Source organism: Benincasa hispida, chromosome 1 (genome assembly GCF_027475165.1).
Source record: "Benincasa hispida cultivar pf3 chromosome 1, pf3_genome.v1.1, whole genome shotgun sequence".
In the NCBI taxonomy this organism is placed as follows: domain Eukaryota; kingdom Viridiplantae; phylum Streptophyta; class Magnoliopsida; order Cucurbitales; family Cucurbitaceae; genus Benincasa; species Benincasa hispida.
This window is the reverse complement of record NC_143478.1, coordinates 86,710,616-86,737,637: the sequence shown is the minus strand read 5'-3', so window position 1 is coordinate 86,737,637 and position 27,022 is coordinate 86,710,616. Positions and strand designations below refer to the sequence as shown.

The 27,022-nt window shown below is 35.4% G+C and overlaps 2 protein-coding genes across 2 annotated transcripts; one reads left to right on the top strand and one right to left on the bottom strand.

Moving 5' to 3' along the window:
* The first annotated feature begins 8,483 nt into the window (after positions 1 to 8,483).
* Positions 8,484 to 13,379, top strand: LOC120085828 (uncharacterized). The gene is made up of 7 exons (XM_090318021.1): positions 8,484 to 8,717; positions 9,782 to 10,194; positions 10,287 to 10,344; positions 10,661 to 10,693; positions 11,663 to 12,110; positions 12,448 to 12,772; positions 12,993 to 13,379. The coding sequence occupies exons 1-6, from the start codon at positions 8,554 to 8,556 to the stop codon at positions 12,691 to 12,693; spliced, it is 1,362 nt and encodes a 453-aa protein (XP_090174147.1). The 5' UTR covers positions 8,484 to 8,553; the 3' UTR covers positions 12,694 to 12,772; positions 12,993 to 13,379.
* A 208-nt stretch (positions 13,380 to 13,587) lies between these two features.
* Positions 13,588 to 16,867, bottom strand: LOC150038804 (multiple organellar RNA editing factor 8, chloroplastic/mitochondrial-like). Its single transcript, XM_090318023.1, has 4 exons — positions 16,374 to 16,867; positions 15,649 to 15,746; positions 15,482 to 15,547; positions 13,588 to 14,631 (listed from the first exon to the last, which is right to left on the bottom strand). Exons 1-4 carry the CDS (start codon positions 16,772 to 16,774, stop codon positions 13,922 to 13,924), a joined length of 1,275 nt encoding a protein of 424 aa, XP_090174149.1. The 5' UTR covers positions 16,775 to 16,867; the 3' UTR covers positions 13,588 to 13,921.
* Positions 16,868 to 27,022: the final 10,155 nt, after the last annotated feature.

Here is a 27,022-nt window from a genome sequence, read left to right as displayed (position 1 = left end):
TCAAGGTTAGGTGATGCATAGTCCCGGATGGGTCTATTGTAGTCGTTCGCCAGGAGAATGGGCCTTGCCATGATATTATTTGCATTTGGTGCTCTTTCTTCCTGTTGCTCTGCCATGTTGGGATTTCTCTCTTGCTGTTGTCGGTAGTTGTTTCTTCTTCTTCTTTGGAAAGTTCTCTCAATCTCTGGGTCGTAGTTGTGCTCAGGAACTTGTCCTTCACTCATACGATGCCCGCTTCTTCCCTTACAAAAGGAGAGGTAGTGTACAGAGGTTGAAAGCTGCAAAAAAAATCAAAAAGTTACTGTTAGCGCAATATGTACTGTCGTAGTCCCTGGCAATGGCGCCAAAAACTTGATGCGTTGTGAAATTGATGAAATAATGGTAAGAAATTGCGGTGGTGAATTATGCGTTGCACATGCAAGTTTTCCTAGTAAAATCTAAGTATAAATCCTACTAGGTTTCCTGGTAAGTCTAAGATCGAACACAGGGATTACTGAGACAATATGCGATAGTCGCATATTTTATTCCTTTGCGGTGACAAAAAAAATTAAGTTGGTTGGTATATTGTTTTAAGTATAAATCCTATGCAGTGGAAGTGAGTAAAGAGTTGATGACAGCGAAAGTGACAATGAGTATGCGGGAAACAGGTTGAGAAGGGATTTAGCTAACACTTCCTAAGATTTTGTTCAAGTTATGCGATCATGCTACACACACACAACAACATGTCATCTCTCAATGCAAATGCGATAGTTCCTATTTCTAGGACGCATGTGATGTATATGATAGTGTCGATAGAACTTATGTCTAAGCCTCTATTCTTGTCTATGCGATGATAAATGCTACTCGGCAATGAATACAGGATAATGCTAACAAAGTGGAGGAATTGTATTAAGGGTGCTCTTCGGCAACTCGTTGAGGGGAGTGGTAAGGGTGTAGTCCACTTTGTTATGAATTGTATTACTAACAAAGTGGAGGAAGCTCTTCAGCAATGAATACAGGATAATGCTAACCTGACTGCCCTCATCGATTTTAGACTTATTCATCTCCGCCATATTAAAGTGGACCATCATATTCAACACGTGTTCACGAACAGAGGTGCCTTCCTCCATTTAGGAGCTAAAGATGTGTTTCAGAGCCTCATGCTTGAGCTGTCCAGATGGTTGTCCGAACATTCCCGCAGGGACTTCATAATCTCATGTGCTGAGACCATGGACTCGTGTTTCTTGGCCAACACTTCAATAAGACTGGCCAAGAAATAGGTTCGGGCCTTCTCAGTTTCCCGTGTCCAACGTTCGTATGCTGCCCGAACATTTCGAGTAGAGTCTGGAGGTGGAATAGGAGGGCATTCCTCCGCAAGGACAAACTTCAGATCCTCGATGATGAGTATTGTCGTGAGCATATGTTTCCAACTTGAATAGTTTTGGCCATTCAGTTTTTCGGTGCTAAGTAAACTGATAATGGCTGTAGCCATTAAAAACCGTTGCTGAAAAAACGAATAACCTTTTATAAGACTTTGTAAAAACCATATTTTTTAACCAATTAGTTTTAGCAAAACAGATTCCAAGTACCCTACGTGATAAGACTTCTATTTTGCAATGATGCCCTAGTGAGTTAGGACAAACATCACCGGTGGGTGATCAGATGTCCCTTCACTGGGATGAGACATTCTCAACCATTAGGCAGAACCAACTCTTGGAACTGAACCTAATAGCCACCATTTGTTCGGTCCAGAACTGTTAACCCTTAACAATCCCGTGTAAATGTAACCCCTCGTTTTCGGACCTAGAGTCCCGCCCTAATGTGCCCACCGTAGGGGAAAAGCAGATTAGGACAAGAGACTAAGTAACCTTATCCTCTTACAGGATATCAAATAAAGAAACTTTATTCAATAGTTTCTTTATTCAATCTAGGGTGCCATGAGGCGATGCGCAGAAACTTTATTCAATCTAACGAGAGAGACCGTGGGATATGTTGTCGCACTTCCCGCTCCCACTTACTATGAACATTCTCTCATCCACCTTGATATTGATCTACCCAAACACCATCCTATAGGGGGACACTCCCAGGGTGTCACGAGGCCGAGAATAGATCTCACGGGGTGGATTATGAGGGAGAACCGCAAGAGGTGTAAAGGAAGCATCAAATGCCCCAAGTCCCACCCACTGAATGTTCTACCTAGGGGTTTATTAACCTAAAATATCCGGCTACTAACTATAATCTAAGTCATTTATTAAGTTTGTTCAAAAATAACTTTTGTCTTTGAAATTAAAAACAAGTCCAAGTAGTCACATTAAACTTTTTAATGGACTGGCCTTAACTTGCATGCATGCATCAAATCTATCTAAAACACCTTTCCAGGTAGGTTCTCCAGGGTTGGGGGAAAGGACATCACAAGTTTGTCAATCTTGTTGAGGATGCAACTAAGGTTCCGCCTTCCCTTGGCTTACACCTCTCAGCGAACGGCCGTGTTCCCATATCTCTATAGTGAATAGGGATGAATGTTGCGAACGTAAGTTTGTTTTCATTTCTGGAAATACTTCTTGATTTAGTTAACGCATTCTATCAACCTTCTTTCGAGAGGTGGATTAACATCTTCACTTCTGCTCTCACAGGTGAAGATGCCGTTGAGCATGCGTTATCTAAACTTAGCTAACTTCTTCAACATGGATTAACTTACTCGCTTAATCCCTCCCCCTCACCTTGGAGGATTAGTTACACATGGTGAGAAAAATGGAAGATGAATGTATGGTGGTGAACAGAGAGATGAAGATGAATATGAAAATGATATTAAAAGATAAAGCATTTGTTACAGATAGATGAATGAAAGATCAGGAATGAATAACAGTTGATGAACAGAAAGTAAGAACAAATAAGGATAGCGTATCAATGTCTTGACACGGATCCCGATCGGAGTTGTTATGCTTGCCGGCGTGTAGGAGGAGTGAGGTGGAAAACTTCCTTCTCAGGATAGTTCCCCAGGTAGAAATGACCCTTGCACAGAGCTTCTCTTTGGGATTGTGAATGAATTTCAGGCTCCTAAGACTTCCTCTCGGACTTGTCTTGTCTATCTCTCGGACTCTCTATGAATGTCTCTTCAGACCAGCCTCTCTCGGATTCTCTGTAAATGTATCTTCAGACCAGCCTCCTTTCTTTAGTGTTGATGTAGCTATTTATAGACCTTGGCACCTCCTTCGTCAGTGGTCCCGCTCTGAAAAGTTACTTTTTCTGTCGAGGCTTGGTGGAAACGTCCGCTCTGCTCCACATTCAATTTGTCAGATCGTACAACAAAAAAGTTGTACAATTTCAGAATTCTCCACGAATGCATCTCTCATTTGATCTACGATCGATCGTCGCATGTGGTGCCAATGCGTTGCTCTTTTGGTCCACGATCGATCGTCGCATTCGGTGCGAATGCGTTGCTCTTGTTGTTCACGATCGATCGTCGCATTCGGTGCGAATGCGTTGCTCTTTTTGTCCTCGAGAGATCGTCGCATGCGGTGATACCTGTTTCCTGCAAAACAAAGACTTGGACATCCCTTTTTGCCATCGCAATGGGGTCAGCGGGTGTGCTTCCGACATTTTACAACTTTTGCGTTTCTAAGTCAATTTCTATATATTTGACGCAACTTTTTCCTTCTTTTTGCCGCATATTCTAAATAATATGGTATAAATAACTTGTATTTCTACAAGTTATCAGTAGGGGTGATACCAATTCAAGAGTACCTACGAGCGGAAGCGGATCTTTCCAATTCATTGTGACAGAATTACCACATGTACATTCAAACATACTAAAATGCATTCATAATGCTAAAGAGATTGAAAGATCATACCAGTTGAAGACTTCTTCTTCACAGAAAATCTAAAACCCAATCGTCTACCTCGAACAGTCTCCACACGAACAGAAGGAAACGAAGATGACTCCACCACTCAAAGCCCTCAATATTCTTGGAGTGAGAATCCAAGGTGTGGGCTTTGTTCGAATTTGGTAGAGGGGAGGAGGAAGAGAGATCGTACACAACTATCAAGCAAGTGGGAGATGAGCTCGTCTATCGTATAGACAAGATGCTTGATCATTTAGGTGAAGTGTACGATTGTGTAGGAAAAAGGTAAGCGATCGTGTAGGAAAAACTAAGCGATCGTCTATACGATCGTTTAGTAAATATCGGGAGCTAAACGATCGCTTAGGAAAAGGTAAACAATTTTTTGGTAAATAGCGCACGAGGGTGTAATTGGTAAGCGATCGCTTAGCAATATCGTATAGGTAAGCGATCGTATAGGATTTGATTTTCTAAGCGATGACACTCTTTTTAACACAATTCCGCGCACCTCATGCTTAACACTCCGTGAGCTATTTATGCATCTCAAAGTGATATTTCAACTCACTCATCTGTTATTAAAACAAAAGAGACACTGTCCCATTTCCTTTTTAACCGTCTAATGAATGTGATCTCATCATATTCATAACATATAAATTAATATCATATATTAATTATAATATTTTCCTTCACTAGATATAAATCATATTTATATCCAATTTCCTCCAAATTAATGTATCTCATACATAAAGTTAATTATATCATATATAATCGAACTCCCTCTTGTCAATTTGAACATTTCAAAATGACCCAAAAACTAACTCTCAACTTGTATCCAAGCTACCAAGGGGACCTTATGGATCGATGGCTTGAAACTCCAACGGTACGTGAATAGCTGACTAAACTTTTTAGTCACGATATCTACTATCCGTTAACTGCCAGGCGTTCCACTAAAGACCGACAGTTGAACTCTTCTTGCCATAGATATATTTCTATGTCCATTAGATATAACCAATCATCAGCACGATGACCCTTCACAGATGCTCGTAATTACAGTAGGCCAATTTTTATTTTTTTTATTTTTGCCCCTGTAATTACATCTTCCTTCTTAAGTACCACCAATCCCTCTTATGAATAATACAACATAGTTCTACTATGTGTGAACACCTCTTGGGCCATGAGAAGGTGTGTGATGCCACGTCGTTCAAGCCCCAGGATCAGCCCTTAAGAGAGTAATCTATCTACTTACCCCTGCTTTGGGGAAGGAGTGAACTCCATCTTATGAAACTGAGTTCCCAGCTCCCAAATCAGACGAATCCCCAAAGTGATAGGTTTGAGTCGGTGCTCTGGCCACCTGTACCCATGCAAATCAAAGGATTGCCCTCAATGGCAGAAGTTCCCAACTCACTCAAGATTGAGGTCATGTTACCTATGGTCATCCTAGTAAAGTGAAGTCTCAGTCATGGATGGAGTTATATGACGAAACATTAACACTTCGAGGTTAGGTCTTATACAAACTCTTTGTATAAGACGCTCCCGCTCGCATGTCCACTACACGAATGATCAGGATCAAACCATCTGTGACAAGTCACAACATTTGTAACAATTCCACAAAGCAGGTCGCGTCCGTAGTGTTACCAGGATAAGATTTTCCTCCTATATCCGTATACTACAAACTATTTTGGTTATCACTTAAGACATGATCCACTTGTATGTCACTACATATATGCTTAATTTACATAAAGACAACCAGGGATATTAAGTTTATTGATTATAGTAAAATAAAAACATCTAAATGTGCAAAGTCAAGAAGTGAAGTAAATATCATATATATTATACATCACAAGTGTTCTTACAAAGTTGTTTACAAACTACATGACACGAGACTTTAAGGCACAAACTCCAACACTCTTATGTCGCCACATAAAGTTAAAATATTCATGTTATAGCCATATATTAGTTTATTGGATTTTCATAAAAGGATGCAATATCAATAGTAATTTATTGAATAAAATACTTAACAAGATTTTTATTGATAAATAAAATATGTTAACAACATTTACAAACTGCGAGTTTAGGATATTCCCAACAACTTAAATGTTAATCTTAAAAACAAACTAAAATCTTACAATTTAAATAATAAAACCAACTATTAGATAGTCTTTTTTTACCCATTCGTGGAATATGGATTTACCTTTTTCTAAACTAGTGAAATTATTTTAGAAATATTGAGGTCTATTTTTTCTACTATTATGTTGCATCAGTGTACAAACTATCTTTTTTTTAAAAAAAAAAAAAAACACTTGAGTCATAATTTTAAATTCCATAATTTCATTAGAATTATGTAATATTTGAAAACATCAAGGGATAGGTTGTTTAAAACATATTGTTGAACTTTTGTTTAGTGAAACAATAATAAGATGTCTTATGTAATGTTTTTTAGATCTAAGAAGAAAATGAAATAGAAGAAGAATAACTAGATCTAAAAGAACAACCATAGAAAGAAAATCAAAAAAGAGAAAGAGGGATTTCAAAAAGAAAAGGGAAAATAAAACTCATATAAGCTAGACCAGAGAAAGAAGAGAGAAAATGAGAAAGACGAACCAGGTGACAAAAGAAAAGAGAAAATGAGAGAAGGGGAATAAATGTGAAAAAAGCATGAGAGGAAAGAAACAACAAAGTAATTGAGGGAGTTTGGACAGTAATGAAAATATGTGGAAAAATGGGTGAGAATGAGAGTGATAAAATGATGGGTAATTAAACCCACCATTTTATTTTTATTAGTGGCCGTCGAAGTTGGACATACAAAGGTAGTAGGCGGAGTATGTTGCCTACGTTGCTTGTGCGAAGGTAGTCGTTGGAGTTAGTTGCTAGAGTTGTTATCGGAGATGGTTGGTGGAGCTCAAAGTTCTTCGTCGAAGTTGGTCATGCGAATGTGGAAGTCAGAGTTTTTTTTTTTTTTTTTTTTACCAAGGTGGTTGTCGAAATTGGTTGCTGGAGTTTCATCAGAGGTGGTTACCAGAGCTCGGAGTTGGCCACCCGAAGGTGGTTATCGGAGTATGTCGCCTAAGTGTGGTAGCGGTAATCGCCAACAGAGATCGATGGGTGGAACTATTAAAAACATTGGAGGTTGAGAGAATTGAAGAGAGTTGGGTGAGTTGGTAAAATAACTAACTTAACCCCACCAATATTTAAAGTTGGTTGTCAAACATAAAGTTGATAAAAAATACAACTCAACCCAACTCTACTTGGTTGTCAAACGCCCCTAAATGCATTTTCTCTCTCCAGATTGGAAAAGGAAAAAAGTTACATGCATTGTTTCTCTTTAACCGAAAAATAGGAAAAAATTATATTAAATACTTTTTTTTCATTAAAGTAGCTTCGTAAATAGGAAAACATATAAAATTTGGATATAAATAAATGGAAAAAATGGTAAAATCATAAATAAAAAATAAAATTTTGAAAAAATAAAATTTAAAAATATTTATGAAAATATATGGTCAAAAGATAGTTTTTTTTTAATGTCAAAATCCCTTATTAAAACGATATTGCGTAATAAATATTTTATTTTCTAAAACAAAATGTAACATATTTTCCTAATTACTGTGTAGATTCTTTTACAAACATAATGATGGTGAATATTAACTTTCATTTGTTCCAAATTATTTTTGTTTTGATTAAAAAGACAATTATTTTAAATGATAAAATTGATAAAAAAATATATTTATACATAATAGTAAAATATCACAATCCATCCATAATATACAACGATAGATTATTATCTATATCTATCTCTATCACAAATAGACGATAATATTTTATGGTTAATTATAAATTTTTTAATTCATTTTCCTATTTGACTTATTAAAAATTCCTATAATTCTTTTTATCATTAAAAAAATTCTTTTGGATATACGATTTTTTTTTCCTGTAGGATAATTATTATCTTGATCAATAATATATTTTACCTTGTTAAAACTTGAAAATTTTTGTGAATATTCCAAATAAAATTTCACTTGGAAAACAAATCAAACCATGATTATAATTTGGAGATATTTTTTTCCTTGGGTCTTCATATTTCCCCTTTTTCTTTTTTCTTGTTTGTTATTTGATTCTACATTAGGTATTTTTTTATAGTAAATTTCAAATAGTCAATCAATTTTATCATATTTAAAATCATTATAAACATATATTTAGGACATATTTGGGAGTGATTTTGAAACTGTTAAAATCATTTTTGAGATGCTTAAAATTACTTCGTAATATGTCTTCAATCACTCAAAATAAATTTAATATTTAATTTTACACTTTTAAACACAATTTTGATATTATTAAAGTCGGTTTTGAATGATTAAATACATGTTTTATAGCAATTTTAAAAATGATAAAAATGCTTGTACTATCAACTTTGAGGTTTGAGGTTCAATTCCCCCACCCCACACTTTAATTACAATACCTTTAAAAAAAATAAAAAAGATAAAAATGACTAATCCCTCCAAATTAATTTAATATTTAAATTAATATCCCGTATCATCAAAATTAATTTTAATAAACATAAGTACCATGTAATTTGAGCTATACTTTGTCAATCGTTGACCATATTAACTAACTTATTTCAATGCGACACATTTAATTAAATCCAATCCAATCACCAAAATGCAATGGGTTTATACAAATTATAGCGCGCAACAGAATGGTTTTCAGTTTCAGAGTGCAATTTGATCATTTATTAAACTAAATGACCAAAACAAATGTTCAATTTTGGATTTTATGGGCATTTGGGCTGTTGGGTCCTTGGGATTCTTCTTCTTCTGCAAACCCCTTTCGGACGCCGCTCGCCGGTTTCTTCGTCGGCCTCCACCTTATGGATTGCCATTTCACTCGAATGCCATACACTCACATGTAACTCACTCTCCATTTTCCTACATTTTCACGTTTGCCGGAAATTTTCTGCTTATGGGTTCAACGGAACTTAGTATTTTTTTCTTTGCTTTCCTCTCTGATTCTAACTCCCCGCCATAATTCTCTCCCATTAACATCTCTGTTTTAGCTTTCATGGAAGTGGCCATGAATGTTCTGGCTCCAATTACGTTCTTTCTGTTTTAGAACAAGTAGGGGTCATTTTCCTCGAGTTTGTTTTTTGGAAATTATTTTGCGTGCATTCCTCAATACTCTGAAGGGCTAGGGAAGAAAGTTGAAGGGCAATGGGACTTAATAATTCAATGAGACTTTATAATTTATATATCCTGCATTTTAGAACCTCATGACCTTCTTCGCTGCTACTAGTGTACTCTAATCATTATGGATAATGCGCTCTGGATCTGGAGGACAACAAATGCAAGGGTGAGGGTTTGGACTCCAATCACTATAGAAGAAAAAGATGCTTTGACTGCTTAGCTATGCTCGATTCTGGTTTAAATTTTTTGCTTGATAGTCATGGGAGATCTGTAAATACAGGAACTGTTTATTTTACTGGCGGATCGAATTAATAGCAAAACATGAATTTAACTAGGCTTTTAGGACATTATTTTGGCTGGATACAATGAAAGAAGTTAGTAATTTCATGTTGGAATGCAACCACCAATATCGTTTTGGATTATGTTACTCATTTTGGAATTGAACCATAGATAACTCTCCACATTATTGATATGTCACTCTTCAGTGATGGCATGTACATCAAAGCAACAATCAAAAGATTGGAGCCATGATGGAACTTTTAAAACTACTGCGATCAAATTGAAACTAAAGTTGAAGCATATAATTAAAGAAAGATATTTATAACCTTTTTTACATTTTTTTTCATTGACTATTTTATAGCATTAATATTTATCAGTCAGATAGAAGTGAAGGATTGTGACTGTGTAAAATTGAGGGTGTTTTTCTTAAGGGTCAAAAGAGAAAACATAAGATGTTTCAATTCTCGCTTACCAGACATTTATTTCATTGCATTTCTGAATGTATTACAGGAGATTATTAGGTACAACATTATCAGTTAATCTTGCTCCAAATCCTGCCCTCTGGAAGATTTCTTATTACCCGGTAGCCAATATCAATCTTCCTCCAAATGCTGCGCCAATTAATCAGCAGATGACTATACTAAGGAGTGATTCAGTCTTTTCTCCTTTAGATATTTTTAACAGAAGGAGTTCTTCACAAGCCATGCTTTTCATGGTTGATGAAGGTAGAAATTCCAACTTTGCCGAGTGCTACAAGTCTAAGTGTTCCTCAGGTCCTATTGAGAAGCTGGTCGTGAGCAACAAAAATGATTCTCCAGAAAATCTTGAGACTGAAAATGACAAGGAATTGCAAAGACGAAAAAAGATCGGACTGGCAAATAAAGGGAGAGTGCCATGGAACAAGGGCAAGAAACACAACCTGGGTAAGTAGCATTTAGTGGGAAGGAATGGTGAATTTTAAGGCTACAGGTTATACTTGGTGGAGTTTAGGATTTTAACCTATAATTATCTGCAGAAACTCGTAAGCGAATCAAGCAGAGAACAATTGAAGCCTTGAGAGACCCCAAGGTGAGGTTCTTCCAACTTATATTTATCTGTACTTCCTTGATGCTGTTGGATTGAATGTAGGCTTTCAGCACATTGTCTATTCCTGTCTTGCTCCAAACATTCGACTACTTGTTGCTATACGTGGCTTTTTTCTCACTGCTAGTCTTTTTTTTTTCCATTTAGTACACATTAAAAGAAAAATAAGCAATTAAAAGCAATGGAAAAGAAAAGCATGTTCTGCACGTTCACTATGGATATTTACTTTTTAAATCGAATCACCAATCATATTCCCTAAAGTAAAGTTCTCTTCTTTTTCATTTTTCCTTGAGTATTGCAGGTGAGGAGGAAGATGTCCGAATATCCCCGCACTCATAGGTTTCACTCTTATTCTTGCACACTCGTATTTCTTAATTCCGAAATGAACTTGAAAGTTGCACTGTTTTACCATGAACTTGGAAGATGCTGAATAGCCGGTCATATTCATATGCTATGACCATCATGTTTCCAGAGTAATGATGGGACAAGGTACTAGGGAGGATAGAGTAGCTGGATAACAGATTATGAGAATATATACACATCAGGTGATTGTTGATGTGTTATTTTAGTATGTTAGAATCGAAGGTGAACTCTGGGGGAAAAAGTGCATGGAATCATGAGGAAAACTACTGCCTGGGCATTAAATGATTAGTAGAAAATTAATGGAAATAACTAAGTTGAGTTTTCATGAAAGTTCAAGGATTAAACATAACGTTTGGAAATTTGGATAAACAGTATAAATTGATCTGACATAGTAGGTGCTTGTATGTTGAAGATAAGCAAAGTTTTCTTGCAGCATTTTCATTTTAACAAAACCAATGACTTCTTTTTATAGAATTAATAAGAAGTCTAATGTAAGTCTAGATCGTAAACCTTACAATCTACATTCAAGATCTCTTATAAAACAGAAAAGGAAAAAGAAAAATCCCGTTTTAGTATCTGCCCTGAAATCATAAAAAACTTCTCATCTTCGATCGAGTTGTAACCACCCTGGCCTAGAGTTCAATAAGGCTGTGGGAAAAGAATGCTCAACTGTTATAGTCCTAGAATTGATGTCATTGGCTCCAAAATCTCGACATTTTCCCCTTGACCATGTGAAATTAAAAGTCTCTCTTTGTGTTTGAATATTCACCAGAACTTTACCGTGTACTTCAGTCCTGGGAGCAAGTTCTTGGTGACGAAAACTTATTAGTTTAAGAGAGTTTCCTCGATAACAAGTGGAATTGTTTGGCTTGATGAGGCAAATCTCGTCTTTTCATAAGGTATTGACTTGCTAGGCAGTTGAATCTTCATTTATTCTATTTGCAGTGATCAGATTAAGGTTAAAATTAGCTCTTCACTCAGATGTGTTTGGGGAAAGAGACTAATGAAGAAGAGATTAAATGAGACATTCTTTCTGTCGTGGATGGAAAGCATAGTTGTAGCTGCAAAGAAAGGAGGGAAGGAAGAACAAGAACTCGACTGGGACAGCTATGACAAGATAAAACAAGAAATACTTCACCAAGAGCATCAACGGGTTGCAGAGAAGACAAAATTAAAAGTGACGAGAGCAGAAAATGTGAAAAAGAAAAAAGTCCAAGGGCTGGTTCATAAGAAAGAAAAAGGGGAAGACAATTCCAAAACAAAGAAGTTGAAAATGTGTTCCAGAAGAAGAAATGGGGGGAAAAGAAAGGGAAAAGAAGGAGATGACACCCTGAGAAAGATGAAGAAATCGACTACCATCGAAAGATCAAAGCTTAAGCAGAGATTGAAAAAGGTAAAGATCAGGGAGATTCTGTTGATTTACTCAAATAGTTTGATTGAAATTGTTGTTCCTCAAGTAGAAAGGTAAAGCTTGTGATTGCTCATTTCCACTGGATGAATCAAAATGATAGCAAGCATGCAATGGAACTGATCTATAACAAAAGCTCACCTATCATAACAAATTGGAAATGTAAATTTTTTGCCCAACTTTCTTCATTTTAATTTGCCATCGCTCTGAAATGTAAAATGAACTATCAATACAAATGGCACTTTATGATATCAAGGTTCTTACCACATTCTTATGTCTTCTTATATTGTTGTTATCCTCTTTCACTTGTCTTTGAATCTAGATTCGCAAAAAGATTTCAACAAATGGTGCAGTCATTGCCCAAGGAAGTATAGCTTCAGTGGCACCCAAAAACACATCCTGGGAAAAACTGGATCTGGATCTTATAAAGAAAGGTCAAATGAGGAAAGAAGTATCACTGGCAGATCAAATTCAAGTTGCCAAGAATAGAAAAGCCGAATCTACAGCCTGCAAAGTTCTTATAGCCTCTACTTTGACATACCAGTGCACCGGGTTTGCGGAAGGGTAACCTTTGACTGATCTTTACTGCTTGCAGGAAGAGTAAATATCTAGCATCTGCAGGCGTCTTGTCCTCCCATTAATTCCAGGTGATTTTCATTTTATCAATAAACTTGTGTATTTATATGTAAGGTAGGAACTAGGGTCTTTTCTTACTCTCAATGTCAGAATTCCATCGGGAGATGAAAAAGGTTTTGCATTTTGTTCAACATGATAATAACACACCCAGTAATTCTTCTATTGCATAACACACAAATGATCCTTCTGTACCTATTTCTTGTCTGTAATTCCTGTTTCTGACTCACGCAGATTCTGGGAACATTTAGATCCTTTGAGCTACCGAAGCTTGTTCAAGTAAAAAGATTAAAGCTCAGGAGTGTTGGAATACTTGAGGGAAGGCAGTGACAACTGACAAGAAGTTAAAAAGTTTTACTCTGTATTTGCAGAACCTCAATGTCCATGGCAGCCGAAAAAGATGACTTGCCTTTTTCCCTACGACTTTTGCAATTGAAATATAGAAAAGAAAAGTTAACAATGGAAAGCATTTATGGATGGTTATAGAGGAGTTTTTGAGTATAGCTCAATTAGTTAAGACATCATCCCTCAATCAAGAGAATAGTTGTTCAAATAATTTTACTTTCACATTGTGCAAAAGATGACTTTAGCATAAATTATAATTTTACGTCTTTCAACTTCCAACTGAAAATCTCTCTTGCTTCCCTAAGATTTAGAACAGTGCCCAAAATATTAACTTCGCTTCAAGGTAAAATTCCTACAATCATTCACCATATCTACTTATCATAAAGCTCCAAATGATATACCCCCAATCATACTAATTCTAATAACTTAATTAACAAAATACCAAAATTTTCTGTTGGAACGGCCATCGATATTTACACATTAGTTGCAACAACAAATGATAACCCTCATCTTAACCAAAAAGAGAATCTCCAAAGGTTATTTTTTTCCAATTTTTTTTTTTTTTTTTTTTTATAAAAAACCGTAAAACATGAAGTGTTTTTTCGAAACAAAAAATTAGCTACATCATTAAAAATAAATACAAGGAGCGTTGTTGTATTTAGAACACCTAACATGTTCTGAGCATATACCCTACTCAAAAAGCAAAGCATTTAGTTCAACTCAACGTTCAGTAGGATTTCAGGGTAGAACCTAGCAGCAACTAAATCCAAACAACCAACGACTTATGCAAGTTTGAGACTTCCCAAACCAGTTGAGGACTATTCTTGTTGATTGTTATGCACATTATTAGACCATCCACCAGCATTAGGTTGCACCCCTCCATAGCTGTTCTGTGCAGGCGGCCTGCCCGAGATTGAAGGTCCACCATAGTTGTTTGGTTGTGGTGCTCCCCAATAGTTGTTTGGCTGTGGCCCCCCAAAATTGTGTGGTGGTGCTCCCCCGGGGTTTGGTGGTGGTGGTGCATAGTTGTTTCGTGGTGGTGGTGGTGACGGAGGTCCATTAAAGTTGTTTAGTGGTGGTGGTGGTGGTGGCCCATTAAAGTTGTTCCGAGGTGGTGGTGGTGGTCCGTTAAAGTTGTTCGGTGGTGGTGGTGGTGGTGGTGGTCCGTTAAAGTTGTGTGGCGGCAGTGGTTTGTTAAAATTGTTCAGAGGTGGTGGTCCTCCCGGATAGTTGCCTTGGGGCATTCCAGCATGGTTGTGAGGAGGCATGCTGGGACTAAAGTCTTTGGGAGGCATACTACTTGGAGCTGGTGGACTCATGTTCGGTCCAGTAGGTTGATTTGTTGAAGCATTTGGAAATTCTCTATTTTGCATGTTATCCCTCCTCCTCTCAAAGTTTCTTGACCTATCAAAATTGCGAGGCCTATCATTGCGCCTATTCCTCTCATTTGCTCTAGCATTGTTTCTAATCCATTCCTCGTGGTACTTCGGGTCATACGGAACAGCTTGTCCGTTTATAAAAGGCTCCCCTGTCAAAGGAAAAAACATACACAGAAAATCAGATAACATTTCTGTACAACTGCATACTAAAAGGCAAAATAGTTGTAGCCTAGAAGTGCAAAATAGTTGTAGCCTAAAAGTGGACTAGCAGAATACTATTTAACGAGTTCTCCAATAGGTAAGACACTACAACAAAGAGATATTGGCTTTACAATTTACCCCTAATTATTTGCAAGAAATATGTGCCTTCCAATTTTATTTGTCTGATGTGATGATAAGGAACTTCAAGATTAGAGCTTTCATTGAAATGCCCCTATACTGTTAGCCTGCTCAAGAGTGCATTACAATCTCAGACACATTTTTTAGCTTTCTAACATCTTAAGAATGTGAGCTGAATGAGTCAAGATCCTAAACCATCATACAAGAGCTTCAACTTTTCAAGCAAGTATCTAACATTCAATCTCTCTTTATAGTCTTCATTTTTGTAAAGGTAAAAGCTACTTACTAACTTAGAATGGCATATTTCAACTTTTTTTCTCGGCAAAATTTATCATGTACAATTTCATATGATATTATGAACATTTTAACTTCTAGCAGCTTTAAATTGAAATAAAACCTTCTCTAGGAAAAAAAATTAAAGAAAAAAAGAAAAAGAAAAAAGGGGGCAGAGAGAAAACAATAAAACCAGTCTAGTTAAGATTTCAGCATACAAACTTGTTTTTAATATAGACTAATTTCTGCTTCCTGACAAGGAATATTCAATTAGAACTATTGATCTCTATTTAGAACTAAAGGGTGAGGATGCGATAGAAACAATAAAATTAGACATTGAGAGTGGTAAAATGTTCATTTGCATACTTAAAAAAGATTAGGAATTACCTCCATAATCTTTATTCTTAACGTCCAAGTATGAATCAGGAAGGACCCAACGAACCTTAGGCAACTCTGAGGAGGAAAAGGTACGACTTCATATAATCAATACAAAAGAAAGAAATAACCAAGACCAACACAACGAAACAAAAAGAAAACAAGACACAAAAGTGTACCTTTGATTTTGTAAGAAAGTTCTTCAGAAACAAGACACCCGAATGCAAAGTAGCATCTGGTTGAAACAGAGTATATTTTCATCCTAGCTTCTTCCTCACTGTAACAATAAGAAACCAAATAGGCAAATACAGTAAAAACCAATGACTACAAACACCGTTTATCACATAGACGCCGATATACTGCAAATTATCCTTTAGAGAAGGAACCGATAGAGAAAATAGTACATGTGGTGACCCGGAATTCCATCCAGAATTCTCAAATTTCATCTCTCATTTAAAAATCAGAGCATATGGATAAAGAATCGATACTGATAGTGAACTTTTTTAAAAATTGACAATGGCGTCGTCAGAGACAAGCGGTTCCACTAATCACCTCACATCCTCACATGCCATTTACTTTGAAATAAGAAATATACTTGAATACATTTTACCGCGAGAGAAATATTTCAAACATTTGATACTAAGAAAAATCCCATGTGGAAATGTTTCCGTAGATAACACAAACCCAACCCTAGTTTCTTCTCTGCATATTTTTCTTCAGCATCCATTAAAAATGAAAGAACTCGCCATTATGTTCTAAATACCAAACTACAATCCTAGAACTCCAAAAGAGATACGATTAAATGCAATCATCAGGGTAGCCAGACGCTGGGAAAGAGAGAGAGAGAGAGAGAGAGAGAGAGAGAGAGAGAGAACAAATACAATCGACGAAAACGAGAATTCACCTTCCGACAACCATGGCAAGCGTTTTGATATAGCTGTCGATAATCTCATCCCTCGTGAGATTCTCCTCTGGCTTTTCCATGACAACGAGCCAGTGTTCAAAATCACAGCCATCAAGCAATATGGTCTCCTTGGGTGGGCGATTGGACCAGTTAGGATTCGGATCATTGAGAGACGAAGAAGCGGCACGGGTAGCTAACTCCCTCACGCTCGGAGCTGCAGAGAGACAGCGGAAATCGGCAGCGACTATAGCAGCGAGGGGACGGAGGCGGCGCAGAAGGGAGAAAGAGGAGTGAGAGGAGGCGGAGATGGCGGCTCCGGTGGCAGTGAGAAAGGAACGAGAGAACATAGAAGCCAAAATTAGGGTTTTAGGGAGAGAACGAGAGAAGAGCTGAGTCGCCATGGGAGAAGTTGAAGCAAAGACGAGGGTTTTGCCAGGATTTATTCACTCTTTAAAAAGGAAGCTTGTTGCAATTATAAAAATTATATTATTAAAATTCTAAAAATTAGAAAATCAAAATCATCTTTAAGAAAATACAAGATTGGTTAAAACTTCTTTTTTCTTTGAAGAATTCTCTTTTCTAATATACCTTCCTTTTCCCACAACCATTCAAATTGAGGTTTTTTTATATATATATAATCTTTTTATTTATTATATTTTTTTTTTATGGATTGCCTTCTTCGCCTTTATGTTTTATGACTCGACCCCACTATATTATGAATTATAACATTTTGCTTATGTTAGAGGGCACTTTCAGCTTTTCCCATGAATTCGCGCTTGGGATGAGATCTCCAACCCGACGTCTTTTTCAAAGCCCGAACCTAATGTTATCATAATAATGCGACAAAAAAATTTAAGGGGAGACTCGAAGGCCTTTGGGTTAGGGATGAACTCACTAGCCCGATTGCTTTTCTGAAACCCAAACCCGATTTCAAGTATGCAACCCAATTGAATAAAATTCAAAACTCGAATGGTTACTTGTGACATCATGACAGTGGTGAATTTTAGTGCAAAAAACACTAAAATAAATGTTAAAAGTCACTTTTGGTCTATGAATTTAGGCTAGTTGCATAAATAGAATTCAAGCACAAAATAATAGAATATGTAGTACAAGGATAAAATAATTGCATGCATAGATAAAAAAAAATGGTAAAAGACTAAAAAACTTATGCCTAGTCATCATTTTGTTGTTTCTTCCCAGTTTTCTCAAATTAAAAGCTATCACTTGCTATTATCGGCTGTTGATAACTTCTACAATTGCTATCGATGATAATTGCTATCAGCGGTAGCTTTCAATTTGAGAAAAATTAATACAATCTTGAAATATTAGCTTTTATTTGCTATCAATTATCAGTAGCTATCATTGATTCACTTTCATCAATTGGAATCAACCTTGAAATATCATTACTTAAGACTATCAGTGGCTATCAATGATACATTATAAATAGTGATCAACTTTGAAAGAAGACCAACAACTTTGATTACCACAGTAGTTATCACTAATAATCTTTTATCATGACTATTACTGATAGAAGTTATCAGTCGCTATCACTGATAGACTTTCATCAATTAGCATCAACCTTGAAACATTAACACTTAAGGCTATCGGTGATAGACTTCTATAACTGGTTATCATCTTTGAAAGAAACTCGATTTATAGATATCACCTAAATTTTATCACCGATATCACTAACATCACTCAATTTGTGGTTATCATAGTTTCTTTCATTGATAACATCATTGATAAGATGCTATCAATGATCTCACTGATATTATACTATCAGTGATAGTTCTCTATCACTGATAACGTGCTATCAGTGATAGCTTCTATCACCGATAACGTGCTATTAATATTAGCTTCTATCATTGTTAACATGCTATCAATAGTAGCTTCTGTCAATCATAGCCATTGGACACCTTTTTTCCCATTTCTTGTCCTTCCCAAATATTTTATTTTCATTGATAACTTCTCTCACTGGTAAACATGCTATTAGTGATAGCTTCTAAGCATTTCACTTATATTTTAGTTCAAGATTCAATTTTATTAATTAAATTCACTAAATTGGCTATAAATGATAGATTTCTATAAGTGGCTATTATGAAAATATAATCAAAGATTAAGCTATCAACGATAGAAAATATTATTGACTATCACTGATAAACTTTCATTTTCTATTTATATTTATTATTTGTTATAATAATCAAACTTGATGATTGACTTGTTGGTGTTAAGTCACTTATGAATTAAGTACGTTCAAGTTTTGAGTATGAAACTCAACCTCATAATTCTTGTGAAAAAAGGGAAGAAGAAAAAAATTCAAATAAAGGAAGAAAATTTTTAAAAATAAGAGAAACAGAAGAAGAAAAAACTGAAGAAATGAAAGAAAATTAAATAGAAAAAAGGGAAACAAAAACCAGAGAAATGAAAGAAAAATTAAAAAAAGAAAAAGAAAGAGAAGAAGCAGAAAATCAGAGAAAGAAAAGAAAAGAAAATAATAAAAAAGAAAAGAAAAAGAAAGAAGCAAAAATCAAAGAAATGAAAGAAAATAAAAAAAAAAGAATAAGCAAAAATCCAAGAAAGAAAAGAAAATTAAAAAAAGAAAAGGAAAGAAGCAAAAATCAAAGAAATGAAAGAAAATAAACAAAAATCCAAGAAAGAAAAGAAAATTAAAAAAAGAAGGAAATGAAAGAAAAGAAAAAAAATAAAGGAAAGAAAAAGAAAGAAATGAGAGAAAATAAAAAATAAATGAAAGAAGAAAAAATCGTATAAAGGAAAGAATAAAATTAAAAAAAAAAGAAAGAATAAAAAACTGGAGAAAGAAAGAAAATGAAAAAAAAAAGTAGGGAAGAAGTAAAAACCAAAGAAAGGAAAGAAAATAAAAAGACTAAAAAAAAGTGTGCAAAAAACAAGATAAAGGAGGGGGAAATTGAAAATTATAAAAAATCAAAGATTGACTAGCTCATCCATATTTGCAAATATTTTAAATATGTAATATATTTTTAGATTTTTTCTCTTATTCTACTCTCTATTACAAATATCCTATGAATTTTAGTTTGTAAAGATTTAAGCCCATTTGATAACTATTTCATTTTTTTTATTTCTTATATTCTTATAAACATTCATTCTACATATTGAATTATTGATGTTATCGTCTACTTTTCAATAGTGGTTAGAAAAGATGAAAATTATGATAAAAAAGTGGTAAGAAAACAAAAATAATTTTTAAAAACCTAAAAAAAAAAAAAACCAAATAATGGTTTTCAATATGAGGCCTTAGTCTCTTGCTTTCAAAATTATAATAGTTTAGTCATTCAACTTTTAATTACCAATTCTATAGTTTACCATGATTTAGTTTCTATCATGAAGAAACTAACAATTAAAGTTTGATGACATTCTTACCCATAATAAGTGATGTTTGATAAATTGTCTCAAGATCAAATTTGTTTATAGATTATATGATTAAGTTGTTCATAATCAAAATTGACAATTAAATTTGATAATATTTTTTACGATAGGGACTAAATTGTATCAAATTTGAAAGTATAGAGACTAAGGTCCCGTTTGGCAACATTTTGTTTTGTATTTTTTTTGTTTTTGTTGTTTAAATTAACCCTATGGACATTACTTTCACCTCCAAATTTTTTCTTTTGTTATTTATTTTTCACTAATGGTTTAAACAATCAAGCCAAATTTTGAGAAATAAAAAAAGTAACTTTCAAAAAATTGTTTTTGTTTTTGGAATTTAGTTAAGAATTCAACCATTTTACTTAAGAAATATGCAAATCATGGTAAGAAATATGGTTGAAATAGACTTAATTTTCAAAAACAAAAATAAAAATAAAAAACCAAATGGTTACCAAAAGGGGTCTAAATTGTTACAAATTTTAAAATATAGCGACCTACTTGATAAGGTGTTAAAATTTAGGCAAAGTCCATTCTTTGATTTTATGTAAAGTACTCTTGGGTCAAGACCCGTGATTGATAGTTAATGAGATCCCCATATGCAATGACAAAGATTTATTCAGGAGACGTTTATTTTGTAGGAGCCTAAGATTCACATAACATAGACATCTGGATTACTGTGTTTGTGTTAGATAATATAAAATATCTTGACATCTAGATATTCTCGGGCATCCAAAAATGCTATTATGAAGGATATTTTGAGAGTTTTGGATGCTCTCCTGAGAATATGAGTTTTTCAGAATTCCCATGTCGAGGGCATCCCTTCTTTTACTTTTTTTATCATTAATTTTTACTTATATATATCACCCTTCTTTATTTGTATTTTATAACTAAGATAAATATTACCAGCCATACATCTCTTTTTTTGTTATATTGTAATTGTTTAATGTTTTTAGAAAGATGTTCAAATTTAAATGTAGATTATTTATTTTATAAGAAATCTTAAATTAAAATGTATTATTTTATTGAGAAAAACAACTTGCAAGTTTAATATAAACAATATTGTTTAAAAAGAAATTGAAATTAATAAAAAAAAAATGGTATATAAGTTCAAACTATATTAAAGTAGTTATAAATGAATGAAAGACATTCTTGGAACATTATGTAAATTCAAGAAATTTCTGTTTGGGCTCCAGAAAGGCGTCGTCGTACACGTCTCCGGTCCGAGAAAAGAAAGATAATAGAGAGAGAAAATCACCAATCTAAGACTTGTACCACAAATGCAGTAAAATGGTAAGATCGGGGTCAAATCTACAGAGAGTCTAATGATCAATCAGAACAATTTAAGAATTCCACATTGGGGGTGGGGGGGGGGGAGATTGTTGATTGTGCAAAATAATTGACAAGCAAACAGAGAAAACAGCACAAAAAAGGGATTGAATCAAATTGATGGAAAAATTTTGGATTTTATTTGTATGCTTTTTATTTTCCATCCTTAGGCACTAGTTAATTTTACTAATTTTATGAACCCTTCAACCTATTAGAATATATAATAGCCCAATTAGCCAATTTTGATAAAAATCCAACTAGCACTAATTCAATTATTAACTCTTCCTTCTTAGTGACGTACAAGTTAAAACTGAATTGCAATACAATAGGGTTCAATTGTTGAGACATACTACAAACCGAAAAAGCCATATCTTGTAGCATGATTAATTGGAAAATATTATACTAGGCCAAAAAAAGTCTAGACCCTAAACATGCGATCCTAATATGTGCAACTAAATCAATCAACATTGCATAGGCTATGACAATATTGCAAACAATAACTTTGATAAATTAATTTTTCAGGTCAATTCATTGAAACTCTATTAAAATTAACAGAAATCCACCCAAAGGGTTCACAACAATTCAGTAAATTTAACTAGCAACCCTTCAAGAATTAAGCCATACAAATAATCAAGAGAATTTACCTAGCCTTTAAAAGGCATATCAGAATCACAATGATTTGTTGAGAAACGAGGATGACTATGGCAAACTTTGTATAACAATTCAACTACAAAGGCTCCCAAAACTAGTTTAACTCTTCAATTTTTTCTCTATTATTCGTTGTATAGAGTATTGGCCCCAAATGGCTCATTTATAGGTTTGTCGCAGCGTCGCAATGCTAGGGAGAGCGTCACAACGATGTAGAGCATTTTTGTTGAGCATCAAGAAGGTGTCACAAAGCTTTCCCTTGACGCTTGGTTGTGTGCATGTAGAGGTGGAAGTTCTGTCAAACTACATAGCATTGCAACATTAGGGTTGAGCATTGCAAGGCTACCATTCTGCCTTATAGTATTGGAGATGAGCGTTGCACTTGTGTTGTGACGGTGGCGTTGTTCCATCTTCAGAGCGTTGCAATGCTAGCCTACACCTGAGCATACTGCCTTCATACGTCGAGCGACCATTGAGTTTATGCTTTGGAGGGGCGTTTATTCGATAGCTAAGTAGGTGTCGTTAATTCTACGTAACCCGAAACAAACAATATTTATAAAGCTCGAACAACAACCTAGCTAACTTGTAGTTAAAGTGGAAGTAAGAGGTCGATCCACAAGAAAATGTTATATAATATTTTCTTTAACCAAGCTTAACTATAAAGCTATAAAACAGGGATTTTTTTATTAAGACAAGAAACATGGTAAACTTCAAAAGATAAAGGACAGTTGTAACCAAGGACAGTCTCTACAAAGGTGGAAAACTAGCATAACCTAGTCAAGAAAGCGTCCTAATCAACAATTAAGGTAGGATAGCCCTAACCCTAATCTATCTTCATGACTCTACCTCTATTGGGTTCCTTAGCGGTCATATAGAAGAGAAAACATACGTATTAACACAATACTTCAAAGCTCTACCTCTACCTCTAAATAATACTGAGCATGCATTTCTTTCATAAACCTCTCAGTACTTAACAAGACCATCATACATCCTACTATGCATTTCTCTATTAAAATTATGTAAATATTCACAGTGGACTTAATACTTCCAAAACTGTAATATTCACGAGAGATAATAACAAATCCTAATACTTCAAAGCTGTGATATTCATGATATATCGAAACTATAAAACGATAACACTCACACTATGTGTTAATTATCAAAGTTATAACACTTACCTTAATTGCTTAGGAGCCTTTCTAATAGTTCCCTTTTCTACCTCGGGCTCCCTTTTTACCCCTAGAATCCAGATCTAACTTACATCTTAGATTACTCATAGTTATAAACCTTATTTTGAGATACTTCCTTCTACAAAACTATTCTAAAATGTCTCAAGAAGATTATCATAAAATCTTAGCTTATAACTCTTCATGGTTTAGTCAGAATCATCCAAACATCAAGAATGACCCAACTTACCCGATAGCTCGACCCCTCTATCTTTTTCTCATTCTTCAGCCCAATTCCTTAGAGATCCAACAACCTCACCATGAAAACTAGACTCTCTTATCTTTCAGATGGCTTTGAAATTACATCAAACGCTCGAGTAGATTGGGAGATCTCCTCGTCTCAAGTTGATGTATTCTCCTCCACCCTCACTGTCCAATGCACTCTACTCTCCCCCTCTTTTTACAAATTTTATGATTTGTGATTTGAAAATGAAAACCCAAAGGCTCTATTTATAGGCGTCCAAACCTCCTATGGTGTTGACATCACCTACTTGGCTGCATGGCCAAGTGGTTACTTCTCCCTTCATCAACGTAAGCTTACCTCACTTTGGCTCAAGGTGTTCTTTCCATACGCATCCACCACAATTTCTTAGGGTTTAAGAATTCTCTTAATAAGACACCTAATTTTGGTTGACGTTTGCCCTTGCATCTTCAATCTTTGTTTGTATTCAATTTAGAGTTTTCAATGTATAATCTATAAGAACGTGGCCAAATTCAACACATAAATACTTGCCCGGCCGTTTAATGCACATGCGAGTTCCTTCGATCGCGTGGGCGTGACGTTCGAATGAGGTGTTCAGGCTGCTCTCGCTCTCTCCGCTCTCCCCTCTCCCACTTTCTCTCTAGTCTCGCTCTCTCCACTCTTGCTCTCTCCCACTTTCTCGCTCACAATTCTCACTCTCTCTACTCTCGCTCTCTCCAACTTTTTCGCTCAAACTCTCGCTCTCTCCCACTTTCTCGCTCACAATCTCACTCTTTCCACTCTCGCTCTCTCCAACTTTCTCGCTCAAACTCTCGATCTCTCCAACTTTCTCGCTCAAACTCTCACTCTCCCCCACTTTCTTGCTCAAACTCTCGCTCAAACTGCTCTTTCCAATCTTATTCTTTCCAATCTCGCTCTCTCCAACTTCCTCTCCAATCTCGTTAGCTACTGTGAATATGGTTTATCTCCGTGTAACTTCCACACGAATTTTCTTAAATAATTTTCTATATTTTCCTCAGTTCTTCAATCCTTTCTTCACTATTCAGGATTTAAGTCTTCAAGGTTTTCTCTTCTTTTTATCCTTTTAGGGTCCTCTCTACTCGTACTCCAGGATCAAATATGGTTATCGTAACTATAATACCTAACCATTATAGTTTACATTCACTCTTACTAATTGTTGCTCCATAGAAGGTGATAATTATTACAGTTATTATGACAATTGTAAAATTATTAGATTATTTACATAACATAGGATTTAACTTTCTCCTAATTAACCCCTTAATCACTTACTTAAGTAGGAAAATGGAGATCCGAGTTTCACAGTAAGAGCAGAGAGTGGGCCAACTCTCGCGAGAGCGAGAATATCTTTAGAGCATGAGTAGAAACAGTGTAAATGCCTGGCAGCAAGAAATTTCTCCAGGCTCTTTACTATACTTGCATTGTTATTTGTACTTCATCTCATATCTATTTAATGGAAGTTCTATTTCTACATCTGCTCACTCTCTTAATATGCATGAGTAGCTAAACTAGTTGAATGGATTGAGAAGAACTAAGCTAACATGACCTAGGAAGTTCATTGTTTGCAATTGTCTTATTTTATGTTGTGCAAAATACCTTTTAGAGTTACTCGAGAGAGAATCTAGAGAAAGAACCTAATGTCTCGAGAGAGCTAAATTAGAATCTGAACTCAAAAGAGCAAGATTAGGCTTGCATAAACAAGAGATAGGGACTTAGAGATAAGCCTTGTTTGTCAACTTGCATCTCATGCATCCTAGGAATAGGAGTGATATTATGTGGTCGCATATTTGTGTGAATGTCATGTTGTCATCGCATAAATAGAGATAGAGGTTTATGTGTAAACCCTGTAGACTTATCACATATTTATCGCATGTGTTCTAGCCTTAGAAGCCATAGCACTCATGCCGAAAGGTGGTTTACTATTGTATGCATGTTGCATGATCGCAAGCATGAACGCATTCTCGGGAGTGTTAGCCGAAACTTTTCTCAACCCATTCACCACATATTCATCGTATTTTCTATTTACCAACTCTTTTCAAACTCTGCCACATTTGTTATTTATTCTCATCAATGCAAACAACAAACCTAATAATTTATTTAACTGGTTACTGCAAGTTTTCATAAAAATCACCAATGCAACTATTTTCACAAGTCCCTGTGTTCGACCCTGGCTTACCAGGAACTTAGAGGAATTTACACTTGAATTCTGCTGGGGAAACTTGAGTGCACAATGCAATCCATCAATGCATATCATCCATATTTTCATTCATAAAAATAACGTATTAGCTAACACTTCCTAGGATGCGTTCATGTTATGCGATCATGCAACCTACATACAATAGCAAATCATCTCTCGACACAAATGTTACGGCTTCTAATACTAGAATGCATGCGATATATGTGATGAGTCTATAAGACCTACACACAAGCCTATATTCTTATTTATGCGATGACAAAATGACACACACAAATAAGGCGGCCACATAATATCATAACCTACCTCTAGGGTGCATGCGATGTAGGTTGGGAAACAGAGCTTATCTCTAAGTCCCTATCTCTTACTTATACAGATCTAATCTTGCTCTCTCGAGTCTAGATTCTAACCTCGCTTTCTCAAGTCTTAGGTTCTTTCTTTAGACTCTCTCTCGAGTAGCTCTAAAGGGGTATTGGGCACAACATAAAACAAGATAATTGCATGCGATGAAGATCCTAGGACATGTTAGCTTAGTTCTTCTCAACCCATTCGGTAAATTTAGCTACTCATGCGTTCTTTCAAGAGAGTGAACAGATGTAGAATAAGAACTTCCATTGTATAAATATAGAGTTGAAATACAAAATAACAATGCAAGGAGAGAATAAAGAGCTTGGTAGTAATCTCTTGCTTCCTAAGGCTTTTACACTGTCTTTTCTACTCTGTTCAAAAGATAGTCTCGCTCTCGCGAGAGTCGGCTCGCTCTCTGCTTCTCCACGCCTTCGGGTTCTCTCTTGAGTTTCCCTGAGCGATCTTCCGACGTCTCTTCCCTTCTCTCGCTCCGCCTTAAAATAAAAGAAAAACTAAGAACAAGGTTATTCTATCTATGAGAAAATTCTCTAACTGTCCGAACTTGCTGAACTAGCTTTTCTAAAGGTTGCCTTCGGTATTTATAGAGCTTTGGAGTGAAAGGCTGATTCTCTCTTATGATTGCATAGATAGGATGACTTTAATTCTCTGACTGATGCGTCGAATATTTGTCACCGAAAAGCTGAGTGGACTTGTTATCGTTAGCGGCTTGTCAACTTAATTCGGATTCGACCGTCATCAGCTTTCTGTCCCATCATGATTAATTATGCTTTTCACCCAGATGCACTCACCAAGTTGCGTCGGCTCTATGCGAAAATCCTTCTTGAGTAGATGTTTGCAAACAGAAATCACCGCAAAGCCTTGCGGTAACGCTGCGCTCGACCATTGATTTCTTGTAATCACACTTTTCGCCTTGCGTTAACACATATTCTGAATAAAAATACACAAGTTAACTGTTTTTATGCGATGGACGCATGCGACCGTAATGTTATGAACTTAATGCTTTTTGGACGCAATCTAACATATTTTATCAACGCAAACCTTCATTGTTTAATAACTTAGCACTGTAATAATGTGCCTTTCTGTCCGTTATCAAAAAGCAACAAGAAAAAGAAAAAAAGTTAGTCTAAAATTTTATTCCTAGAAAGCAAATAAAGAAAAGTGAATAAAAGTTGTTTTATTTTTTACGCTTAGCTATTGCTCGACACGACCCATCTTTTATGCTTTTCAAGGTACATAAAAATTCTCATATTTCTCGGTCCTC

Bases quoted from the DNA above. Each gene is read 5' to 3' on its own strand.
- LOC120085828 (XM_090318021.1), top strand. From the start codon at position 8,554: ATGACCAAAACAAATGTTCAATTTTGGATTTTATGGGCATTTGGGCTG. The intron at 8,718-9,781 runs GTAACTCACTCT...AATGTATTACAG, and splicing joins CGAATGCCATACACTCACAT to GAGATTATTAGGTACAACAT. The intron at 10,694-11,662 runs GTTTCACTCTTA...TTCTATTTGCAG, and splicing joins GAATATCCCCGCACTCATAG to TGATCAGATTAAGGTTAAAA.
- LOC150038804 (XM_090318023.1), bottom strand. From the start codon at position 16,774: ATGGCGACTCAGCTCTTCTCTCGTTCTCTCCCTAAAACCCTAATTTTG. The intron at 15,548-15,648 runs GTACACTTTTGT...TTTCCTCCTCAG, and splicing joins ACTTTCTTACAAAATCAAAG to AGTTGCCTAAGGTTCGTTGG. The intron at 14,632-15,481 runs GTAATTCCTAAT...TTCCTTTGACAG, and splicing joins TAAGAATAAAGATTATGGAG to GGGAGCCTTTTATAAACGGA.